Genomic DNA, 26,617 nt, shown 5'->3' with positions numbered 1-26,617 from the left:
ATCATGAGCGTGTTGCGTTCACATTAGAAGTCGCATTTGTTTTTGTAATGTAAAAGATCGGATTTAGCAACAAAAAATCTGAATTGGGCATCACGCCCTGCAGTATAAATGTAGCCTAAGATTCAGGAAGAGCTGTGTGGTTTTCATCATATAATTATAACCTGTGAAAAAGACTGACTAACTATCTTTGTGTGGGTTTTTTTCTTGTTTTTGATTCAATTTAATTTCTTTGTATTTACTTTGATGGCTGTTTCTAATTTTCTAAATGAATACGAGTGCAAATTGCTCACTGTATAAGTAAAATAACCATCTGTCTATTTGTTGGACGACAGTATATTTTCAGTGATGTGTCCTACGTCATGCGCAACCCTAAGATGGACGCTGGTTTGTCCGCCTTTTAAAGAAAATGAGCCGTGGTTGATTTTATGTGACACATCAGCCCCACCCCCGTTTGTCACAACTGGTCTGTATTGGCCAAGAGTGGCTTCAGTTAAAAATCTTGTATATCATTTGTTCAATAAATGTAAACAAATCTCCACGTGTGGCTTTTTGACTATACGTCATTTCCTCGCCGCCTTCTTTGACAGCAGCAAAAGGCAGCAAAAAGGCAGCGCTAGCAAAAATGCCAAAACGCCGGGCATCTTTTAATATTGAACGGACCAAAAGCACAATTTCCTGGCTAAAAGCAGTCGAGACTGGTTTCACGGTTTCTGCACGCTTTGTCGGTGTGATGTGGACGTGGGCAGTCAGAACGTCACGCGGGGACGGCGAAGCTTCATGCAAGAGGCGAGCAGCAGGTGCGTCGTCATTGAAGAAACTTTTTCCTTGTTATTTGTTTTTCAAAATAAGTTATGTTTTGTGGCACGTTGCACTTTTACAGAAGCATGTCACTGCTTATTGGTTTAACCCATTAAGGTCTAAAGTGCATGGCAAAACATGCCTCTAAAACCTACGGTCACCCCCAAAAACCTGAACTTTTCCTGGAAATTCAACATTATTACAAAAACTTGATATCTCAGCTCCTGAAGCAGATAGAAACATAATTCCCAAAACATTTCAGAGCGTACACCTGTGGCGTTCACACAATAATTAGTTTATTATTATAAACCTTCAATATATGTTTTTTCAACAAACAAATGTTGCATCTGCCTGTACATAACTCCGTATATATTTACCTTCAACACTGGAGCGCATAAACATGATCTACAAACAATGCAAAACTTTATTGTTGATGAAAATACACCGCGAGTCTGATATACAGTGTTCCCTCGTTTTCCGCTGGGGTTAGGTTCCGAAAAATACTCACAATAAATGAAATCCGCAAAGTAGTTATAGCTTTATGTTTTATATTTATTATAAATGTTTTAATTCTCTTAAACCCCTCACCACAGAGTTTATACACTTTCCTCATTGAGGCATTTACATTTTCTCACATTTCTCTCTTGTTTAAACATTATCTCTGTTCAAACTTTCATACATTTTATATAATAGGTACATTAGTGTAATAGCAATTTATATTATAGCAATTTAAAAAAAAACATGTCCTCCTTTTTGACCTTATGGAAGTGGCCACCCTAGTCACACAACAGCAAACGTGCCCTCAGTTGTTTGTATTTCGTCAAACTAGCTCTCATAGTGAATAGGTTAGTGAACCAAGTATTTGTGAGTTTACTTCATTTTAATGACAAGAGGAACTAACATGGATGAAGCAGCAGGTTGGAGCACGGCACTTTGATGTCTGTTAGCGGGATTCCCGAACATCTCAGCGTGACGCTCTCACACACCAGCAGCAGTGCTTACTCTCTTCGCAGGAAGTGTGATCTATCGGTTCAAGCAGGTGGCGAAACTGAAAACAGCCAGTGGCTCAGACAGGACTTGGCTGCATTACATCTCAGACTTCATCAGAGGGGAAGGCCTGCGAAATGAGCTGAGGCACGGCTGATGAGCAGCAGCGTCTTGTGCCGATAAGTGCTGACAGCCTGTTGACATGACTGCTGTGACAGTTAAAGTAGTGGCCAGAGACTCTCAAAGAAAGTAAGACTGGATGACTGCTGGTGAAGAATAATGAACTGAAGGTGATTAAGGCATAAAGTTTAAAGACGCATTATTGAAGAGATTCACATCAAACAACTTACCGTGAATAAGCAAGGATGCGAATCATGGCAGCATGGTGAACGAATGATCCGCATGACTGCCTCACAGTTCTGAAGCTCTGGGCTTGAATCTCGATTTTCATTTCCCCGGGTCTTAAAAGCTGATGTAACAAAGGCACTTTTATAAAACCCTAACCCGGATGCTTCAGCAATAAGTAACTACAGGCCTACAGGCCCATATCAAATCTTCCATTTTGGGGGAAAATCATTGAAAGGGTTGTTTTTCAACAGATTCACAGTCTTGTGATGCGAAACGATCTCTTAAATGTGTTTCAGTCTGCATTTTGACCACACCAGATCATTGAGACTGTACTTATTAAAGTCTTAATGGCATGCATTTGAGTAATGACATCGTTATGATATTACTAGATATCAATAGTGGGGTTTCCATCCACCCATTTTTATTTGAATTTTCAAGAAATGCGAAAATAAACTGAATCAACACGCTAGAAATTCAAAAAAGGGCCCAGCATTTGCAAAAAGGTTTTTACGCTTTTGGCTATGGAAACAGGTTTTGCGAATAAACGCTGACAAGACCGGATACACGTCCCACATTTTGAACAGATATTACGTCACACGTACGTTTGTACTCACAAAGCAATGGCAGACGATAAAGTAAGGTATGTTTAGAGGGACAACGAAACAGAAATCTTTTTGGAATTAAAGAAGCAAATATTAACGCAATTTTAGATGGAAAACAGCAAAGAAACGCTATGGTTTATTAAGAATTACAAAAGCAAACTCATACGATGTCATTGCACGGCGCAGTCACTTCTTGTTCTTGTTTTAAATTACTCGTGGATCACATCTCTATGGTGTATACTGCCACCTACAGCGGGGGAGTCCCCTCTGAATATTCTCAAAAGAAGAATAGATGGAAACGGGCATACGTCGCATGTCCGTTTTGCGCATTTCTTAAAAAATGTGAAACAATCTAAAGCAATGTGTTAAATCGGTTCAAATCTTACTTGCAAGATAGGGACTACTTGGTAATCATCAGTCTGAGCAAACAAAGATCACATTCAGGGTTCCACAAGAGTCCATTCTTGGACCATTTCTATTTTATATCTACATGTGGTCCCTTGCTCAGATTATGGAGCACCACAACATCTCTTGTCATAATTATGCAGATGATGTTCAACATGTCAGTGTCATCACATGACTATAGTCCCTTACTTCCAATAAGGAAGTGCATTGTTCAAATTAATGGACTACACAGACAAGGCAGAAGTGATTGTTTTTGGCCCCAAAAATGAAAGGTCTAAGATCAGTGCTCACCTTGACACCACGTCATTATAATATTTAAGCCAAGCCAGAAATCTTGGTGTAATTATGGACTCAGAACTGAATTTGAACAGCCACTTAAAAGCTATTACTAAATCTGCCTATTCCCAACTGAAACACATAGCTCAAATTAAGCGTCAAGACACAGAAAAAAATGTTAAAGCTTTTATTTTTAGTAGGTTACATTACTGTAATGGTGTCTTTAAAGGTCTTAAAAATCAATCAGGCGGCTGCAGCTGACAGATATTGAACCAATCGGAAATATATGTCAACCGTGGGGGGGTTTCACACGGGCTCACAACATGCTTGGGTCCCCCACAAAGACAAAAACATTTCCCCCTTCGAAAGGACGCCCCTGAGTGTGGCCTGTGGCGACCAGTCCAGCGCATTCCCAGCCTCTCACCTAAAGTGAGCTGCAAAAGGCTCCAGTTCACCCGCAACCCTAATGAAGACTCACGATAAAGAAAACGGGCTGGATGATATTCAATAACCTGCAATGGACTTGCTTAAATCAATAAGGAACAAGTGAAAGAAGCGCTGACTGGGGGAAATGTTTATGTAATATATTTGGAGTAGAAAAACATAATCAATATGCCCTTTTTAAGAGGCAGGAAGAGTAGAACACGCTCTGGAGCTTGACAGTGGCCCAACTTCTTCTATCTGACACATTTATTGTTCTCTCTACTTTTTTCCCTGTCTCATGTAATAGACAATATGTCATGCAATGGATATAATTGTAATAATGCAATTTGGTTTGGAGGCGGATTGAGAGAGCAATCGGAGTCAACCCCAGCGAAGTGACAGGCTAATGATTTAGCATGGCCACTGGCTATTGTGAGAAGCGGGCGCTTTCAACGCTACTGAGCTAATTTCCTCTGATGATGGTCTTTGCGCGTTGTCCCCCGTGTCAGCACAAACGAGCGCCTGGCCACGAGGCGGACAACCAGATGATGTAACCCACCCACCCAATGCCAAACAAACACATGTCTCTTGTCGGGGAAAGGCCACCCACTATTCTCTCTTACTTCAGGCACAAGACGAAGCCCAAGTCCAAAAAAGGCCTCATGTGTTCAGAGACATAAGCTCAGTAGGGAACCGAAGAATGTTGCCAAGAAGAGGGAAAGTGTTTTCATAGCCAGCTCTGTCAGCTAATTGCAAGGTGACACACGAGAACACAAATGAATCGCAATTGTCGTGAGGAACGAGTGAAGAACTTTTGTGAAGTAGAATTTTTTTCTGCAACCCTATATGCAATATGCAGGTGACACGTTTGTGATGTCTCCCTAAAGCTACATTTGCATATGAATAGAGAACAGTTCAAACACTTGCACAACAATAACAAAATAACAAGACTGTCATCATTGCAGAGAATTGCCACACCTTGATATCAAATCCTCTTGATGATTTATACATTATTCTGTAATTCTCGTGTGTTATTAAAACAATTGGCAAAGTGTACTTTGTGGTTTGGTTACTGCGGCTTCACTCTATTGCGAGGTTTTCATTTATGAACATAACTTCACCTATTGCGGGTTTACATTGCTATTTTGTGGGCCTTCTGCTAATTTTTTCTTTCATTTTGAGCTCACACCTAGTGATTTTCACAGTCTCAGACTAAAAACTGAAACTCTTAAAGAAGTTTTAGAGTTGTACCGGCATCTCATTTAGTGTGAGGTGGTAATCGCCGCTGTTTTAGGTCATTCTAGTCTTAGCCTTAAAGTCACCCCCGTCCCCCCCACCCAAAAAAAATCTTGACAATAATATATTCTATGCAGCCTCACTATGTAGTCTAAATATGGTATTTTGGTTAATCCAGCCGATCAGAAGGCGGCCATTTTGCCACATGTTGTCGAGTGAAAATGACATCACAGTTGCTCAGGTCTCAGCTAACACCCAATCACAGTTCAGCTTCAGAAAACAGGTGAGCTGTGATTGGTTGTTCCCTGAGCCATGAGCAACTGTGATGTAATCTTAAATTGACAGCGAGTGGCAAAATGGCCGCCCCCTGAGATGGATAAAACGGCTGGATTTTGCTGCATAACTCATATTCCACAAATTTTATATTAATCAGAATGTCTGTTTAGACTAGTGAGGTCACATATAATTAGGGATGGGCGAGTACCGGTACCAGGTATCGGTATCGGGCTGATACCAAGACACATTTCACATTATCGTTACTCGCAACAGATATCGATACTGGTATTGGCCTAAAATAGCGGAGATTACCACCTCACACTGAATGATCGAGATGACGGGAGCGCGCTGAGGTGCCAGTAAAACTCTAAAACTTCCTTATGACTTTCAGTTTTTAGTCTGAGACTGTGGAAATGGTTAGGTGTGAGCCCAACCATTTTTTGAGGGGAAATGTATTTGACAAAAACCGAGACCATGAACATTAGATCTCATCTTCTTCTTCTTGAAAATGTGTATTAATTTGAGATGCAACATGTCATTTGTGAGGGGGTCCCACACAATAAATGCAACAAAGCAATCCATAACGACACACCAGACAGAAATGAATAAATAAAAATGAATAAATACATAAAAAAAATTTAATTAATAAACAAATAAAATACAACTACACCTAACAGAACAATTCTTCTTCTTCATTATCTTTGTCTTCTTCATTGTCATTTAAATGAAGATGAAAAAGCGCTTCAACCGCATTTTGCATTTTAAAGGTTAAATGTATTATGTGTAACAGTGGAAACCGTGGGGTGAGAGTTACATTTTAGCCTTTGAAAAGGCACAACCAATAATTATCACTATGGGATACATTAGTATTGATTGGACAATGTAGGACTGAAATGGACTCCTACTGTTCACCGACTTGTGACAATGTGCAGCCCTCGTTCACTCTCATGAGCAAAAGTAGAAAGACAGTTACACAGGAAATGCCACACGTGAGCATGGAATCATCATGACTGGTCAAATTGGGGCCTTAAAAAAATAGTTGGGTCAGGAAAAAACATTCTTCCTCCAGCCTCACTCACTCCCGCTCATCCTGAATCGATGTCCCAAAATCCCCCAAAGCCAGATCCTCTTACAGCCTATTAATTATTCAGGCTGCCTCTTTTGTACAACCATTCCTGTTTACAAGTGCTGCCTGGCCAATTGTAACTGTTAGCGTGCCTGCTGAGCCTCCATCACAACACGTTGATTACAGAGCGATTTAGCTTTATTCTACCATCCTGCGCCTTCTCCACACCGCTCACATCTCGTCTGATGGGGGATCTGTCATGCTGGCGTGAAGGCAACCGCAGAGGCCGACGGATGACAATAGCGCGGAATAAGAGAGGCCAAAAAAGGCCTGTGGAGCTTGTTGCCTGGGCGGAGGTCTGACAACATTTGGGCTGGGAAATGGCTGTCTGCCCACAGCAGGTGTGCAACCATGCTTTGGATGCCTACTTGGCATCCAATGCGGACGAAAGACATTCATCCGTTTGTTTTCTTTTTCTTATTGTTTAATATTGAGCGTAAGCTTCACGGTATCGATCTGTAATCATTGAAATGTTTTACCTGCTTCCAATGCCCATATTGTTTGGTAGAAATGTAAAAACTCACTTCCTGTTCATAAGGCAGTGCTGTCCAAATGAGAAATGTTACTATTTTTGTTGTTAATAGTTTCTTGGCATATCTAGTCAAGCTCTTTAGGGCAAATGAATAGTAGTAATAGTTGTTAGATATGTCGCACCCATGGGGGGTTTTGGTATCGTAAACACTCCATCCCCGCCCCCACACGCATTTTATAGGGCCGCTAGAAGATGGACGGCGGCCATAGTTTGGACACCACTGCCCTTAGGTTAACTGCAGGGTATTTATGTTACATAATTACGCAAAGTATACCCCATTTGATGTGTGTTTATGTGTCAAACCACTGGATGCAGGCTTGTCAATAAAAAGAATGAGACAAATATTCTAGTTAATGCAGAGGAAGGTTGTAGTTAATTAAAACAAATGAAACTAATAGAATTTAAATTGAAAGAACATTTTTGTTAAATTTAAAAAAATGAAAATGCTTTAAAAAAAAAAAGAAAACAAACTGAAATGATATCTTAGGTTTATATAACTAACCAAAGCTGTAAATATAGCAAACTGTTTGTGTCTTATTCAAGTAATATCATGAGCTTTCAGGGTTCACTTTAAATGTATGTATTTCCATATTTCTGTATGACTGTCCAGAAGAAGGAGGGTCAAACGTCGTTTGAGAATTGTAGTTTACTTTACTACACGAAAGGCTTCTTAGTAAAGTTTCCTCTTTTTTACCTTTCTTATATTTATATAAATAAAAATATATAGATAGATATATTTCATGCAACAAATACTCTACACAGTGTATTAAAAAACTAACAAAGCATTTTGCAAAAAATATAAAATCCTAACAAACCTAAAGCTAACTGGATTTTTTTTTAAATAGTCAAAATGAAAGCAAACCTAACCATAACAAACAATCTCAAACTATTATAACCCTGATGCATCAAATTAGACACCTGCTTAAAAATAAGCGCAAGGTTGGACTGGCTATCTGGCATACAGCCTTTAGGGCAGATGCCCGGTGGGCTGGTGTCTTTTGGGGCCAATGCAATGCTATTCATTTATGTGCCTGCATTGTACCCCAAGAGACAAGAGGGAACAGCCCATTAATCCATCCATCCATCCATCCATTTTCTGTACCGCTTGTCCTCACAAGGGTCGCGGGGGTTACTGGAGCCTATCCCAGCTGGCTTCGGGCAGTAGGCGGGGTACACCCTGAACTGGTTGCCAGCCAATCGCAGGGCACACAGAGACGAACAACCATACTCACAATCACACCTATGGACAATTTGAAGTGGCCCATTAATCCATTTATATAATTATATATTTTTATAAAGAGCCAACTGAGACAATCAACATCAGGTGGTAGAATACGTGATAGCCAGGGGTGCTCGGGACTGTCTTTACATGTAGAATAGAACATTTGATTTGTGTCGTCAATGTCAATTATATTCATTATTTTCACACCATAGTAAACAAACCACATGGCTGCCATTGTTTATCATACCATCCGGTCATGGTTTCATGAAATAAAATGCATATATAGCCAGAATCTTGCTCAACACATTCATAATACAAGCAGGAACAATCCTAAGTAAAAAGCAGCATTTCATTGTGCTTTTTAGATGATTGTAAAGAATGTGCCATTAATCGCAGTATGCAAAACAGCGTTGGCTCTGGCTTGTAACTCAAAAGGCCAGGGCCATTTTTTTTTTGTGCTAGTCCAGCTCTGAAAAAGCGTACAATGATCAGCACACATTGCTCCCTCTAGCCGTGTGTCCACATGCACGAGAGACACAAAGAGCAAGTGATATAGCTACAAGCAATTTGTCATATTGTTGCGAGAATATATGTAATCTTCTGCACCGCACACATTCTGTACCATCTACTCCAAGACGGAGTGCATGTGCATTGTAATGCAATATCTCTGCTTCTGTGCATTCAGCATTCAGGTTTTTGTGTGATGCAAAACAGGTATACGCATTTGTATGAATTGCCAACCTGCCTTCACCACACACACACACACACACACACACACACACCCAAACACACACACACACACACACACAAGGTACATTTGGGATGTATAGCGGAGGAGCCCAACTCAAACAACGATAAGAGCTTGTTAATATGCATCGGTGTACCCGGCGTATTCTCCACACAAACGCACGTGCACTGCAGGGCTCCTCTTTATCAGGACTGTTCACATTGGCACTGACGCAGGCATTGCCAAGACTGCCAGGCTATGGCCATGTTAATGGAGCCAGTTAGTATAACAAAGACTGCGGTCAATAGAGCCTCCAGTGGCTAATTGCTTGGGAGAGATAAGTGAGTTTGACGACACAGCAAAGAAGGGCTCAGCAAGAGGAAGCTGCGAGGAGGAAGATGTTAATGAATCCCTTTTCTCTCCGCCATCAATATCAGCATTTCGCAGGCCTCCTGCAAAATTAATATTAACGACACTTCTGATTGTTTTCTCTCCTTTTTTCTGCGCTTGGTTTCATAGAATTTTAATAGGCTTTGTTGGGGTGTTTTGTCACATTCGGTACAGTGTGAGAGTGTGCCTAGTGTAATTAATCCTCACACCTTCACCTGACGACGAGTAGATTCGCATGGCCGCTATTCCGTGCTACGAGCTGCACTTGAACGCTGAATGAAGTGGCTGACTGGATGATGCTCTTGAGTGAGTTGAATGATGATAAACACTGTGAATACAATTAAATGTGGTTTCGATAATGGCTTTTTCTGAGCCTTAGTGTGTTCCCGTCTGAGCGAATGGGACTGTGCCACAGTGTTTGGGGCTTTAACTCATTCACTCCCAGCCATTTTCACTGAAGCAACCCCCTTCGCTCCCGGCTGTTTTACTGGATTTTGACTGATTTTGCACGGCCCACAGAATATTGTGTTCTATTGCTATAAAAACATGGAACCTACCCAAAAAAAAGATTAGAGTCTCTTCTTTCATCAGGGAAAAAGGTCTATTTCTATCTGTTTCAGTTTTGCATCAATTAGCATTAGAATATAGCAGAGTTTCAGAACTGTTAAGAAATCAGCTTGTTTCCCAGCTTGCCCTGGTTGATCTCTTATACTCTGCTGTCACCTGCTGGCCGTCTTTGTAATTACTACCATTGCTTCACCCGTTCACTGCCGTTCAGAGGCTGCACCAGGCTGCTTCTGAATGCTCTAGCATAAAAAATAAATAAATAAAACATTAAAAACGTATAAATACGTCTTTGGGACACTTAAAACATTTAAAATAGAACATATTTATACATTTTTGGGAGCACATGAGTTAATAGTGGCACAAAATTGCTTGGTATAATGTACGTATAATAAGATGGGCAACCAGACATTCTGATTATATCCGCTCTCTAGTTGTCTTCACTTATTACCCTAACAAAAGTATTAGGACACTGGGACGTTTCATCTAGAGAGAAAAAACAATATCAAATTGGTCTCTCCTTCGCTGAACTAGATGAATGAGTGTGTTACTGTAAATTTTTTGCACATTCATCCAGAAGAACATTTGCGTCAGTCAGAGATCACTTGTTAGACAATCTGTTCTCATTTGTCACAAACTTTATGGATCGGATAGAGGTCAGGCTTTTTAAGTTCTTTGATGCCAATTCTGAATCTTGCTGTAGATATTAAAAAAATGGGTTAGCCACATCATGCGCTACACCTCTATGAACAAGGTGGAATTCAACAGCTTGGTGATGAAGTGCTGCCTATACAAGTGAAAATGCAATTGAAACAAAAGCCTTACTTGGCATTTAAGACAGAACCAACCCTTAAGTGATTATTTATCCTTTGTGTATTTTGATGGAAAAACAACTCATTTGAGCAGACCAAAAGATTCAGGGGGAAATTGAAAAAAGGATCCATCCAAACCTGTTTATTCTTTAATTGAAACGTTCTTCAAGATTGCCCTTCATATAGTGTGAGTTACAGTCAGTTAATGTCATTGAATTGTTGCACGTTCACTCTTCAGGCTCAAAGATGACCACTTTCATCGAGGAGAAGCATTATCTGGATACAAATTGGAGGAACGTGTGGTAATAGAATCGCAGAGGCTTTAAGTGTGACAATGCAAGTGCTCTCTAAGGAGGCTTCATTTACAAATAACAACTTACTTGACATAATCCTCTGCTGCTCTTTCTTTCAAACAATACCTCTGAGTGGCTTTGATTTTGTTGACGTTGTTGCCCATTTTTACGTATCCATTCTCATTAGTATGTTATTCCACAGTTATTTTTACGATGCTGTGTGTTTGCATCTGTGGTTTCAGGCGCCTGGCTCACACCATTGTGCCAAACCTTGAAGATGAAAGCTGTTTGTTTTGAATAAATAATGGATTTTTCACAATGTCTGCAAACACATTTTAAACGGTGATTCCATTTTAAGTAGTTGGTCCCAAAATGTGTTTAAGAAGTTAAAAAGTGGTTCCATGTTTCAGCAGCAAGGTTATTTTAGTTCAAGAAAAGTAACGAAATCGAAACGAAAACTCAAATTGAAAAAAAAAAATTCCATTAGCAAAATAAACAAAAAAATGAACATGCTTTAAAAAAAGAAAAAAGAAAACTAAAGGAAACTACATCTTACGTTTATAAAACTAACTATAATTATAGCAAAAATGCCTTCAATTTTCGTCTTTGGCAATTAATTTATTACATGAGAATTAGGGGGTTGATTTTAAATATATTTATTTGGGCACTACAGCTCGGCCTTTATCCAGAAGTTCAGTCATATGGGAGTTATGGTCCCTTTACTGTGTCGCATAGAAGCAACGACATCTGGCGCCAATTTAAAGTCTGTGGACTGTTCAACATTACAAGTGTTTGATGGTTTATAAAATAATGTTTGTTGAATTTTTACTATGCAATAGCCATCGTGATTTAAAAAAAATCATACACACAAGAAATACACAATTAAAAAAAAAAAGGAAATATTTTTATAAATAAAATGAATAACAGCTAATAAATCCAATCTGAAATCTAATTAAAGCAAGCTAAATTTAAAAAACAAAACACAAAACAAAATAACACTAACGAGAATGAAAAATCCCAAACTATTATAACCCAGATAAGCAATACATGTCTATAGTTGCCATTTCTAAAATGTACATCCTATCAAGGGTGACGACACTAATATCATATACCATGAGTTCGATTTATGAATGCTGTGTTTTTCTTTCCCACAAAAGTGTCAAAACGATGAAGGGATCTGCATCTCTGCTGCAGTCCTGGCAATTCTGCACAAACGTTCTAAACGTATGTATGGTGAAGATTTTCTTGACCTTCGGGTCGATTGCTAAAATCGTTGTCTGACACGATCTGTCTTTAAGACCTGAAGCCGAGGTTGCATCGCCATACACGAGCCAACGGGGAGCAGTGCAAATTGTTCTCAAATATTGATTTTGCAGCAGAGAGCGTGTAGGACGAAGGGAACGAGGCGCCAGGCTCATCCACTGAGCATCAAACCTCTGGGGGAGAGTAACAGAGAAGAAAAGTGAGAAAAGAAGACAGAGGAACAGAAAGAATGCGGAGGAAACAGTAGGCTATAGTTTGATCTTAATCATTTAGCTTTTCATCCGTTGTTGAGAAGTTATTACGACGGCATATTAGGGTCACTAGTGAGAAAACAAAAACAAGATGAGACTTAAAGGGACAGTGTGTAGAAGTATGTGCCATCTAGTGGTAAACTAATAGAATGCAACTACCTTAGTTTGGAGTGTGTCCATTATGAACAATGCCTAAAAAAGTGACCACACTTGGCAAGCCTTCCACCAATTCACAAAGTTCTTCTCTTTCGGGTATGTAATATAATTAGTCATTATTTGTAGACCTACGATTATATATAAAAAAAAATTAAAGTATGCTGATGTGATGCATGTTATTGAAATTAATAGTGGGTTTTTTTTTTAATGAATGAACATCGAAAAATCGAAAAATTCTACACACTGCCCCTTAAACTTTTAGTTTTTAAATAAAATAAAAATTCAGAAAAGATTAAAGGCCGCCATGATGGGATTTAAAGTTTACATGATGAGATTTAAAGTCATCATGATGATATTTGAAGTCGTCATGACGAGGTTTAAAGTCATATTGACAGGATTTTGTGATTGTGGTGAGATTTCAAGTTATCGTGACGATATTTGAAGCCATCATGACGAGATTTGAAGTCATCATGATGAGATCTGAAGTCGCCATGATGAGATTTGAAGTTGCCAAGATGAGATTTAAAGTCATCATGATGAGATTTGAAGTCGTCATGACGAGATTTAAAGTCATATTGACAGGATTTAGTCATTGTGGTGAGATTTAAAGTTATTGTGACGAAATGTAAGCCATCATGACGAGATTTGAAGTCATCATGATGAGGATTGATGTCGCCCTGATGAGATTTGGTCATCATGATGAGATTGTCATGATGAGATTTGAAGTCATCACGATAAGATATGAAGTCGCCAAAATGAGATTTGAAGTCTCCCTGATGAGATTTGGTCATTATGATGAGATTGCCATGATGAGATTTAAAGTCATCATGTTAAAATATGAAGTCATCAATACAAGATTAAGTCGTCACAACGATTTAACGTCGTCTCGACGAGATTTATGAACGTGATAAGATTTGTCATTGTGATGACAGTTGACAAGAGAACCCATGTTGGGAGGCCATGTTGAGCTCGGTCATGTCGGTGTCACAACCAAGCTATGCGCCATCGTAAGTGCTGAGATTTTCCACTGTAGAAAAGAAAAGTTAGATGAATGCAAAATTTCAAGGCAACAAACCTCAATAACATTTTTAGGTTGGGCAATTTAACAAAATGTTTGACATTTGTAAGCTGGCTTTCCCGCATTCAACAACAAAGAAATACAAATTTACAGGACCTTGCGTTAAACTTAAAGATGTAAGAAACAACTCTGCAAATTGATTTGGAGCAACCAACTTGCTTGCTTTGTTTTGCTAATGCACATTTTAGCCATAAATCTCATTTATTGATATTGTAAAGTTTTTCCAACTTAAATTGCTGCGTTAGCGGGTGGGCCATTCTTCCAAAGAGGTGTGTCCCTTACACTGACTGTTGATTCTTAACTCGGGTGTAAAACCGACTCCAGAAAGTCATCCTCCTCCCCTTTCTGAACCGAACAATTGTTGCTGAGAAACTGCTCAAGAACTGAGGCCACCGTGGCAAAGCTGCAGTGCTGCAACACGGGCCTAAAAATATTCCATGTCAGCGGTCCCGAGAGAAGCGAGGCGCTATGCTGGCCCTTCAGTAATGAGAGTGTGGAGCTGCCTGCCACTAGTAGGCCTGCTTTTTCCAAGCTCCCTCTGGCACAGAGCAGAGGAGAGGAGCAGGAAAGGCACAAACTCGGCTCCTACAGATTTATCATAGCTCATAAAGCAGCATGACTGAAAGCAGAGAGTCTCATTCGGAGAGGAACGGTCCCCAGCGGGCCAACCCGGAGACACAATGACCCGACACATTCACATATCAGACAGGCAGATAGACACATTTAGGGAACGACTCGCAATTGGATGTGTGTTGAAGCGAGGAATACAATAGAGTTGGGAAATCTTAAAAGCAAAATTAACTGACTAGTAAGGATTGCAAAGGTGGAAAAAGGAAGATAATAAGCACAGAGAGATGGGCGAGAATTAATAGCGAGATGTAAGACGGCTTTTTGGGTGTGCACTGTTGTCCTCATTGCAGCAACAGTGACAAAGCCTGCAGGGAAAAAGCCTGCAAAAGGCTGAACTGCCATTATCCGTAGCAATTATTTCACCATATCTCACTGAAATATTGATGCAGAAAAGCTTTCTGGGGGGAAATCAGCGCATGCACACAAACACCTCCAATACCTCGTAAAGGTAGCCCCAAATGACCCTCTTTCAGAAAGTTGTTTTGCATATAAGCTCGATATGGCCACAAGAAAAACAGCAAGCATTCATAATAAAGACAACACAAGCTAATGCTTGAACCTTTTATGAATCTCATTTGAAAAGATGGCATTGGAGATGTCACAGAACAAATATTTATAACTACCAAAAATACGGGATGATCTCATTTGCTAGTTCACATTGTAGCAATTTATACTGTACTACGCCATTTTCAACCACTCAGGTGTAATGAGGCAGGATGTACACAATCATGTATTTGCCTACTTCAAATGTCAGATGTTTTACACGAGTTCCTCACGAGTGATACGGGCGATACTGGGAATAACCAAACAAAGGTTCAACTAGTGCAAATATCATACATGAATTTTTAATATGTTGTTATGTTCCTACACTGCAATTCCTAATTAGAACTGAAAATTGGCTCTCACACAACGGTCTTTGTGGCGGCGACTTGACCCACAAGAGCAATTTGATTCTAATTTGCTAGTTATGAGCTGCTATCTCTTTGCTCCAGTATATGAGCTCTACATGTTGACAAAAGGCCCGCGTCGTGTCCAGTGGCGCACAACGTCCACAAATGCTTTGTTGAAAGACACACTTTGAAATGCTTGCTCGTTGTTCAGTATTGATTTCAATCATCCACATGGTTGAAAATCAGTCACTTTGTGTCCTTGTGCACCCTGGCCAACCGTAGTGCTAGTCCCCTCACGGCCACAGGTACGGCATTGTTGTGGTTACATTTACTGTCTTGTTTCATCATGGATATGCCGACATGATATTTTCCCCATTTTTTTAGTAAGTTCATGAGTCATCCACTCTTTCCACATGGAGAATTGCACGTTTCCTCTTGCTCCAGTGGCTCTCTTGTTATCGTGTAACCTGAAAATAAAAAATTTAAAAATTTAAAAAAACATTAGCAGAGATAATAGCAATCTAGCATTGAATGGAATGAATATACATTTCTCGCACCCAGTTTACGAACATCAGCAACAAACAGTCAAATATCGTGGTTATCCCTAAAACAAAACATGATCGTTTGTACTGTATTGATGATTACATTGGAGCTCCTCAGCCACACGTGCGATAATGCGACAATGCACCTTTAAGCTCTCGGTCTGCTTGACATTGTTTTGTTACTATTCTTTTCTCACAAATGTCGCCACATATAGTATGTGCACACGGTGGAAACTGCTGACCACCGCGCACGGCCAACAGACGACTCATCTGTATTAATTACCGAATAGCTGATGTTTGTTTTTTTAACCCCTAAGGCCCCAGCAGTTAACGAGGACAAACTAAGCATGAAGACAGGAATTGTCAAGATAGTCTGTCAGATATGGGGCAGGGTACAGAGAAAAGTCTACGCTTGCTTTGAACATCCATTGAGCACAGTATTACATCATGATTCTCTTGTTACACTAGAACATCCAAACTGAGCGATAGGTGGAGAATGTTCTCTCAATGGTTAGTTCCTATTTTGAAGAAGGCAAATTCCACGGGATGGTGTCAAAGTCATAACTGCCTGTAAGTACCATAACGAGACTGTCCTCCAATTGAAGACGATCACAGACACCGTTTTTACACGCCCCAATTTACGACCAATTACCTTTATCTTTTTACGTTACCTTTTGATGCAACGGTATCCAAACATCACGATACGGTATTATCGCGATATGAAGGTCACGATACGATAATTATCACGATATTGTGGGGAGTTTAACGATACAAAAAAGGTCACAATATTGTAAAAAAAAAAGAGCTCATACTAAAAACACACACAATATTGTGCTTTTGTACATTACAGCAATGAAAAATATTATAAAAATATTATAAATATTACATATAAAAAAATACATGAATATAATGTACATATTGACGCACTTACCTGCTAACGCAAGCAGACATTGAGTTCCTCCACATATTGACTCCCTTCACAAGCATGTTATGTTCCCCTTCATTTGACCATTAGCATGAAATTTAAACATAGAAGGGCCAAAACATGCCTTGTGAAAATTAAACTGCACTAAAAAAATAGCCATTAGATGGTGCTAAAACTGCACAAATGGAAATCAACCCGACTTCTCCAACAGATGTGTTGCTTTTTTGGGGCAGTTTGTATAATATCACGATATTGCCGTTATCGTTACATCCGTACTAGGGACATGTGTTACTGTACCCATCCCACTGTGTGGAGGACATCTTTTGACCACAACTTTTCAACCCAATGGCGAAGACACTTAGAACAAACGTGGCGTTCTTCCTGTCACCATCGGTGGAGCTGTCGCAGAATACGCTCTGAGGAGTCGTATTTTCATTTAGTTTTCAATTGGAGGACTTGTTGACCGTAACCCATAAATCCTTATTAAAAAAGAGTGTTTCTGTGCCCAGACACATTCCATACATCTTTCAACACACCAACGCTGTGTGGGAGTAAAGAGATCTGGACAGAAATTGATAATCATAGTGAATGCGATGTTGAGGTTGTGAAGGGAGGTCATGAGCGGAAGGAGAGATGCTGGACAATAACGAGAGCCGGAGAGTGCGAGAGCAATGCCCTGCAAACGGTTGCCATGGAGGCGATGTCTCGTTGCAACGATCGCCACTGACATCTGCCACAGAGTCTCACAAGTAACAGTTGACTGATCCCAAATCACCTTGCAAATGCAAATGAATGTCCACTGATGCAATCAGCCCTTCGGATCCTCGTCCCCTTGTCAGCTGATGGGTTAGTGACACGGAAGGAGTGACAAAATAGACAGACGTGGAGGGGAGAGGCAACAGGATCAGGATAATTGTCCTATCGGTCCCAGAGTTGTTGTTAGGCCGGGGTCATTAAATCCTCTGCCTCTGGCTGGCTGAGCCCAGCAGTGCCTCTGTTCCTCAGTCTATCCTACTTACCAACTTAATTATGACCCTTAATTGTAAAACCTCTGCGGAAGGCGACAGTCATAATGCATTCTAATGAATGCGACAGATGTTGTGCTGTTATGCCATCTCTTGAGCAATTACTCTTATGGTGCTAGTGCGTTTTCCCCTCGCAACTCTTTCTCCTCGCACCTGTGTAAATCAAGTGCACCTGCTCGCCTTTCGCTGGCACGCAGAGATACGCTCGCACCCGAGACGCAAATTAACTTCCACATGTCGGCAGCTTATAAACGGCCAAGAAGGACCCCGCAGCTGAATCTTTATTAAGCCCTCCAAATGCCGGTAGTGTGGAGTGTGCACAGGTCTTCTCTATCCTGACCACAGAAGATGAAGACTTTGTAAGTTTCGTGTTGCAAGTGTTAGGTATGCTGATGTTTCACATCGGTGTTTAAATGTTTTGTTTAACTCTAAACCACTTAAAAATAGGTTCAGGCTTTATTTATGTTTAACTGCAAGAATAGCTCTGATGTTATATGATGTGCAGGTCATCAAATTTTAATGAGGCTCTGTTTACCAGACATTAATTCAGACAAGCTATTACTCGGAGAAGAGAAAAATCAATTCAGTTCAAGATCCAAGGCCTATCTCAGCTGCATCAAATGTTAGTCAAGCTGAAAGGGTGTCTGTAATGTATTTCTGAAATATATTTTTGGAGGGACATTTCGAGGTAAGGTGAGGTTACTTGCCTGATAGGTCTTGACATCAAAAGTATTGCATTTGTATATTTGTAGGTGGCACCTTGCAAAAAAAGTTCATTAAACAGCTATGTCTATGACTGCAGAGGAAGATAACCTTTTCTGTTCTTCCGTGGGTAGTCTTAACTAAACTAAACACTGATTTTCCGACGTACCGTATATCTCATCTCATTGTTGACTTATCAACACTTGACTTATCAGCCCGTGTGTACTGTTTTCATTCATGCATGCATTTTCTACAGCACTTATTCTATCCAGGGCCACGGGGAGCTGGAGATCTCAACTGGCTTTGGGTGACTGCACTTTAGTCTACCCATCAACTGTGTTACCATAGTTACCTTGTAAAAAATAACCCAGTTCCTTTATTGATTGCTGAATTTAAAAAGTAACTTAGTTACTGTACTGATTACTTTCTTTATAAAGTAACTGTTATTTACTTTATTGATTACTGGTTGTAAAAAGTAACTTAGTTACTTTACTGATTACTGTACTCAATTTTAAAAGTAACTAAGTTAAATTGCTGAATTGCAAGTTACTTTAATGGTTACATTGAACAGATACTGACAATTACCCTGCTTAGCATAAGAATGACATCCGGTTTCGTAACTTAATTGGAAGTGCATTTGACATTTAAGAATAGTTTGTTTTTAAATGAAATGAAGACAACATTTTGACTTACTTTTTATTTAAAAAAATAAAAGTCTTCTGGATTTCACTTAAAACAAATGGGCTACATGTTTTAATTAAAAAATCAAATCAAATGTTTCTAGACTTCACTTAACATTAATACACGTTTGAATAAAATCAAGTCTTTTTTACTTGACATATTTAACTGTTGTGATTAAACAACAATTACATTTGGGGACCAGTCACACAACCTGGTGTGACTTTCTCTTTAAAGTTGAATGAATGCTGTGGTATTTCTTTCTTTCTTTCTTCTTCTTTTTTTTCATTATTATTGAAGTTAGATAACTCTCTGTCAACAGCACAGAATGTGCTTGTTTTTAGCTAACCCAAACAAAAAATAATGACTGGATTTCCATCTTGAAAACACATATCTCTCTCCTTCCTCCCTTGCTGTTTATGGAAACATGAGTTGACAATGCACTGAAAACAATGATGTCACTATCAGTTGCGAACGTGAATTTGAATACTCTTCAGTATGTTCAAGCTGTAAATACCAGAGTTATTCTTTCTTGTGTGTCTTATAATGTATAGTTATTTGTTTAGTGAATTTAGTGAGTACTATCGTGTTAGGAACAGGTGTACTTTAATTTATTATTCATTATATTAGTTTTACAATACAATACGTGCACGAGGCTGAGAAGTTTGTTCTGTTTATTTAAGTCTTGATAATTCTGTCTCGCTGCTGCGTCACCTGCGGTGGTGAAAGGTGTCACGTTCCGAAATACTGATGTTTTAAGAGTTTTACAGTAACTGTAGTCTGATTACTTAAAAGTTACTCAAAAACTTGCAACAACACGTTAACGGCCTCACCAGTTGATCGCAGGGTCATACAGGATGTAGACAATCAATGACATTGACTGAACTCATGCTACCTGTAAAGAGTTACACTATCAGTGAGTTTGTTGTTTTTTTATGTTTCAGTGTGTGTCATTCTGTGGCCACCGTCACATTGTTCCATTGATGCCCTTCTATGGTGTCACCTCATTTTAAGCCAAAGATTGAACACGATTGAAGAGTTGGGTCTTCTTGGCTGCGCCCTGGGTTGAAGTCTGATGAAATATGCAGAATATATTTGAAAGACTTGCAAGATATGCTGCGGTCACGTGATGTCATGCATGACAGCATTTCAACGTTTGAAGTTGTGTGTGACTTAAAGAATCAGATTGTCCCACACAATGTTGCTCTTTTCAAATGACGATGCAACACAGTTGCTTCCTTGCACTGATATACGTCAAGCAGAAGAGTGGCAGGGAACTAAGTGCACACAAAAAAGCAAACACAAACTCTCACCTTTGTGGTTTTGACTTTATTGCCGGTGCTGCAGGACCAGCCGGTCAAGTCCGGTAAGACCTTACATTCTTCTCCATCCATGCACGGCTGCATCTGGCACCACCATTTCTGAACTACAATGGAGGCTGAAGAAGCAGATGGAGAGATACATGGAAAAAAAGACAGGAAGTCATTGAATGGACTGCATTATGAGATGTAATAACAGTGCGAGATTGGGGCTGTTTCTCTGACATACAACAATAACATTTATCATTTCAAATAAGTACATGCTTTTTATTGCCTTTACAGTACATCCATCTATCATCTATTTTGGTCATCCTGGTCACAGTTATGAGAAGATGGAGCGTATTTTGCTTTTGTCATTTGTCTGGTTGGGACTGGGTAATTAGTATTATATTATACAGTACTGTTTATTAATATTTTTATGGTTTATCATTACATTTTACCCACCACAACTTATGATATGGCACAATGTTGAAATATAAAAAATATGTAATGATATTATTCTAACATTATAATTATGTTAATAATATTACTTTTTTCCCCTCTAAATTGCATGTACATAGGAAAGAGTCTGGCCTTTCATTACATTATGTGCAATACTGTTAATTAGATATCTATAAGTTAATTTTACCACAAGATGCCAGTCTTACCATCAGCAGCACTAGTGATGTAAGAACCACAAAAAGTTAATATACTGTACTTCCAGTGCCCTCTCCTCTGTGGCTGTCAGACATCTTCAAAAGGCAAATAGTTTAACTTTTTTTCCCCGCTCTCAAAATAAATAAATAAATTAATTAATAAATAAATAAAAATAATAATAATAATAATAATAATAATAATAATATTGACCCTTCAGATATTTTCACTTAGGGGTGTGCTCATTTTCGTTGCCAGGGGATTAGCTATTAGTGGCTGTATTTTGAGTTATTTTGAGGGAACAACAAATTGGCACTGTTATATAAAACTACACTGACTACTTTTCACTGTGTCAAAGTATTATTTCTTCAGTATTGTTCCATGAAAAAAACTAATAAAAAAATTGCAGAAATGCAAGGTGTGTACCTGTAGGATTAGAATGGAAACAATTGCTGCGTTGTTACATAAAATATTGCCTGTGCATTGAAGGTTTTATGATGGTAAGGCTTGACTGTGCTTCAAATTATTTCTGTTTGGAGAAAAGGGAGGTAGATTCAGCTCAATAATTGTGTTCAAAAACATATTTAGTTGAAAATGAGGAATGAGGGAAATTAAGCAGATAAACAGTGAGTCATTTTTGAGGATGGCTACGCAGGAATGGAGCATCTCAACTCATTCACTTCCAGCCATTTTCACTGAAGCAACCCCCTTCGCTCCCAGCTGTTTTACTGGATTTTGACTGATTTGCAAGGCCCACAGAATATTGTGTTCTATTGCAGTAAAAACATGGAATCTACCAAAAGCAAGATTAAAGTCTCTTCTTTCATCAGGACAAAGCGTATTTCTATCTGTTTCTGTTTTGCAGCAATTTTCATTAGAGTATAACTATATATTAGTTTCATCATTATTCATAAATCTGTTTAAAACACTGGGGGGAAAGAGCTTTTTTGCAACATGGTTGATCTCGTATACTCTGCTGCCACCTGCTGGCCGTTTTTGGTAATAGCTACCATTGCTTTAAGCGACGTCTTCAGGTTAGAGGCTGCATGAAAGCCTTCTGAATGCTCTAGCATAAAAAACACAAAAAACATAAAACAATTGTTTGGGACCATGGCAATATTTAAAATACGTTTTTATACGTTTTTGGGCGCACATGAGTTCAACCGAAACTAAAGCGAGTGGGGTTAAAAGCTGTTGTCGAGTACAAGCTCAGAATTGCAATGATGAAGATAGGAAGGACACAGCAAAAACAAAACAAAAGCCACATGACGTGTCCATGTCCTTATGAGAAAATCACAGTGATTACAAAGAGTAACGTTTAACAGGCTGTTATGATGCATGAGCTCAGTGGCAGTTAACGGTTCTAAAAACCAATGGCTGTGTAATGCTTGTTAATGTCTCCATTATGGTGCTGATGACGGTGCTTGCAGTGTTATTTAGAGCTAATGGCCTGTGAGCGCTATTACTTCCTTGCAACGTATCCCATGCTGGAGTGGAGTAGGTGGGCGCGGCCGACCTGACACGCCAGCAGCTGCCTGTCAAGTCCAAAAACGGGCTTCAGCGCTCGGCCTGTGATGTCATGATTAGATCAGACACCGGCCTCACCGGATCGATTTGAAAGAGATTAGAGCCGGAGTGGGGAGCAGTTAATTCTGAGATCTTCACCTCAGGGAATTAACAGGGAATGTGTAGAATGAGGTGTCAGATGAGTACTGCCTGCACTATCAAATGGCAGGACGTGTTTTCTCACATATATTTTCTTCTAAGTAAAACGGTGTCTGCGTGGTTCAAAATAGATTGTTTGCCTTACATCTCCTATCTTTATGCTAAACTGAGATAAGCGAGCCCTTGTTTTTTCAGACGGTGATTTTACTTGATGTTTTTTTTTTATCTAACTCTCTGCCTATGAGGTAATCTTGCAAGATGTTCATATATAATTTGTCAGTATTGCCTCAAGACAATGCGTTTGTATAATTGTTTTCATTTCTTTATATGTCCCTGCAATACATAGTAACATCCATCTATTTTCTATATGCTTATACTTTCGGGGTCACAGGAAAGATGGAGTTTGTCTCAACCACGGTTATTAATATTATTATTATTATTATCATTATTATTGGGCCTTTTCTAGAGGTCATATTTTAACGATTCCGATTGTCTTGAAACTGGGGGTGTTTCATCATAATATGCTTAAAATGAAATGTTATCGAAAGCTATCCATTTCATTGCACGCTGCCTGCAAAGAACAATTATGCTACCTAAACATGGGCGAAAATTCATGAATCGTTGCACACACATCACACCTGGCACGGAAGTTAATATTTTTAGAGATTTCTTGTTCAATTTTCAATAAATGGCTTAATAGCGCCCTCTACAATTATTTTATTTTATTTTTACGAAACATTCCCGGTTGTACGTTCCACCTAGATTTGTGAAAATTGGGAGGCATATTGTATCAGACCAAGACCTACAAAAAAGTATTTTGGAGATATATGTTAAACCTAACAGGAAATTCATCATTTCGACGTTATTTTGGGAATTGCACACTATTTTTGGCCTTTTATTGCCATGGCAATGCGTTGTCTGCAAAGAAAAATGATGTCGTTTTTGAGGGTCTAAAACTAGGACACACACATAAGGCCTGGCAAAAACATTTATATTTTAGAGGGTTCTTGTTCATTGTGACAGTACCCCCAACGTGCCAGTACCCCAACATGGCCAGGGTTGCGAGGGACCTTCATAGCTTTTTCATTATAGTTATTTTTTTATTTTGTTATGACTTCTGTTTTTTAAATTCATCCATCCATCCATTTTCTTAACCGCTTTTCCTCACAAGGGTCGCGGGGGGCGCTGGAGCCTATCCCAGCTGGCTTCGGGCAGTAGGCGGGGTACACCCTGAACTGGTTGCCAGCCAATCGCAGGGCACACAGAGACAAACAACCATCCAGACTCACAATCACACCTATGGACAATTTAGAGTGTTCAATTAACCTGCCATGCATGTCTTTGGAATGTGGGAGGAAACCAGAGTACCTGGTGAAAACCCACGCAAGCACGGGGAGAACATGCAAACTCCACCCAGGAAGGCCAAAGCCCGGACTCGATTTAACGTCCTCTGCACTGGGAGGCGGACGTGCTAACCAGTCAGCCACCGTGCCGCTACTGGTTTTACAAGTCGATTTATCAACAAGTCCTCCAACAATAACGACCATATTGGTCGTTTTACCATGCACCAAAATACGACCATTACGTATTGTAGTTTAGCGACCTCTATCGGCCATGTTCTACCAACCATGTTAAATATTGAAAAGGTAGTAATGGTCAAATCCAACACAGTTCGTCTGGTTGGAAGACGAACATTTATGTCACTGAGCTAACAGGCTGATAAAGATCTTAGTGGGGTTTTTTTATGTTTAGGTATGACAATTTGCCGTCGGACTAATGGTTGGGGTTAGCATGAGGCTTTCAGTGAGGTTGTACAGTACACGTTAGTCTTTACATGGGACACTAATGGTTGAGATTAGGAAAAAGCACAGTGAGGTTGTAAGACCGTTAGAAAACATGTAGTCAACGCTAACAAAACATGTAGTCAACACTAACAAAACATGTAGTCAACACTAAAACAACCAAATAGCTCAGTCAGCTAAACACTCGTCTTTTGACCGGACGGACCAGGTTTGAGTCTCACTTTTGTATTTTTGCGCTATTTCACATGGCCGATAGAGATCGCTAAACTAAAATACGTAACACTTGGTCGTTATTTGGCACCTTTTCAAAACGACCGATGTGGTCGTATTTATTGGAGGACTGTCTCTGATTTATGGATGCAATGTTAGCTCTGTGTGCTGAGCTGTAAATAAATTGAATGAAAAAGAAATACAAGACTGCTTCTTGAGAACAGCACACCGACTGAGCCTGACGGCAGCCGGCCCAACCTTACCAAACGGTGTCAAGTCCGAGCAGTGAATCACTGGGATCAAGCGCTGATGAAGAACAAAGCTCGCTCCGAGAGCTCTTGTGAATTACAGGATATGTGTGAACACACCTCGCAGCCCCCGATCCGCTGCCCGTCGCCTCTCCGGCATCGCATGTTACTTAGCAGAGGAAAATAAACTACAGGATTCCCTCTGTAGCAGCGAAGGAAATCTCAAGTAATTATATAAACGATGAGGCTTATATTGTATGGTAGATGGTTTTATATCATACTACAATAAATATTGTTATATCTCACAGACGTCATCGCCCATTTGCAATGTAAGAGGAATAAATAAGCGGAATCGTCAGGCAAGCAAACAAACGATTCCTAGGAATTGAATTACTAGGAACCGGTTCGAACTGGTTTTCGATTTCCATCCTTAGCCTCTGTTATCTTAACTAGTTCATTGTACGATATGATATATTGTTCATACTCGCCCCTTTTACTGTTGGGGCATGTTTGAAGGGAGGATTTATTTTTATTTTTTTGGGGGGTGGGTGGTAACTTTTTCCCAACATGTGTTAAAATGAACCAAAACCAAAAATATCTCGCTCAATGTCACTTCTTCAATCATGCTGCAGTTTCAAACACCATAATTTACATATAGACCAGAAGCACAAACTACAGTACTTTTTCGTCATTGTTTGCCAATTAAAAAAGCTCACACCTTAGTCACACATTTCCTGACGGTACCAACACCTCATTATCATAGTTTTTGCTGTGAAGGTGGCTCTAAAACTTTCAAACAACCGTATACTGCTTTGCTGAGTGTGCAGCTGTTGAGCAAGCTCAAGGGTATGAGTATAGTTTGTCCTGGGGGCATCCTCAAATCTCTCCAAGGTTCTCTCAATGAGGCACGGAGACGTTTTAGGCCATGAGGCTGCCAACAGCTTTTTGCCTCTTTCCTACTAATGCCAACATGTCAATCACATTTGCTATGTGAACGGTTGTGCGTGTGTTATTTCCAAACAGTTCATTTCATGCAGCTTTTTTGCAGGCATTTTGATTGTAATGTTTGTGACATCATGTGGACAAAGTGAGGAGTGCATCCTCATACTTGGGCCCAGCCTGCCAGTGCAAAATTGTAATTACCGTCCGTCAATGTTGACTGATCAATTTGCATTGATTTGTGGGAAAAAAATCTTTCAAGCATCTATTTAAAATGACCCAGAGTTCAAATTATTTAGTGTGAAACCCCATCTATAAAACACATGTTATGCTGAATGTGAATTCACTTCTCTAGCTTGGACACATTACAAAATAAACAAATAATCTCTTACATTTTTGCTAGGATTCAATTTAAGGCCTTGAATTCATTCAGTATCTATGATGAAGGGGCCACAGAGTTTGCCACTGATTTAAATGTTCATTGCTTCATTTAAGTGACTCCCTCAAAAAAGTGACAGCATCGACAATCTCAAAAGACGAATGAGGTAAATAGCCATGTCGTCATTTCTGTCTTCATCTATACGAATATAGAGTACAGGCGGAAAGCAATATCCCACAAAACATTTGTTTGCGCAACTGCCTTT

The 26,617-nt window shown here is 39.6% G+C and overlaps 1 protein-coding gene across 2 annotated transcripts in view; it reads right to left on the bottom strand.

The window, feature by feature from the left end:
- Positions 1-14,989: 14,989 nt before the first annotated feature.
- Positions 14,990-26,617, bottom strand: part of tafa4b (TAFA chemokine like family member 4b) — a 43,082-nt gene continuing 31,454 nt past the window's right edge. For both annotated transcript variants that reach the window (XM_086087178.1, XM_086087179.1), the window contains exons 5-6: positions 20,471-20,595; positions 14,990-15,752 (exon numbers count right to left, since the gene is read on the bottom strand). In XM_086087178.1, coding sequence (XP_085943304.1) covers positions 15,741-15,752; positions 20,471-20,595 — 137 coding nt within the window. In that variant the 3' untranslated portion in view covers positions 14,990-15,740. The remainder of the gene's footprint in view (positions 15,753-20,470; positions 20,596-26,617) is intronic.

The sequence above is a fragment of the Leptonotus elevatus genome, chromosome 10 (genome assembly GCF_054856555.1).
Source record: "Leptonotus elevatus isolate MCC_2025b chromosome 10, RoL_Lele_1.0, whole genome shotgun sequence".
Lineage (NCBI taxonomy): Eukaryota > Metazoa > Chordata > Actinopteri > Syngnathiformes > Syngnathidae > Leptonotus > Leptonotus elevatus.
Note: the sequence above shows the minus strand (reverse complement) of the source record. Positions and strands in the feature narration are given on the sequence as shown.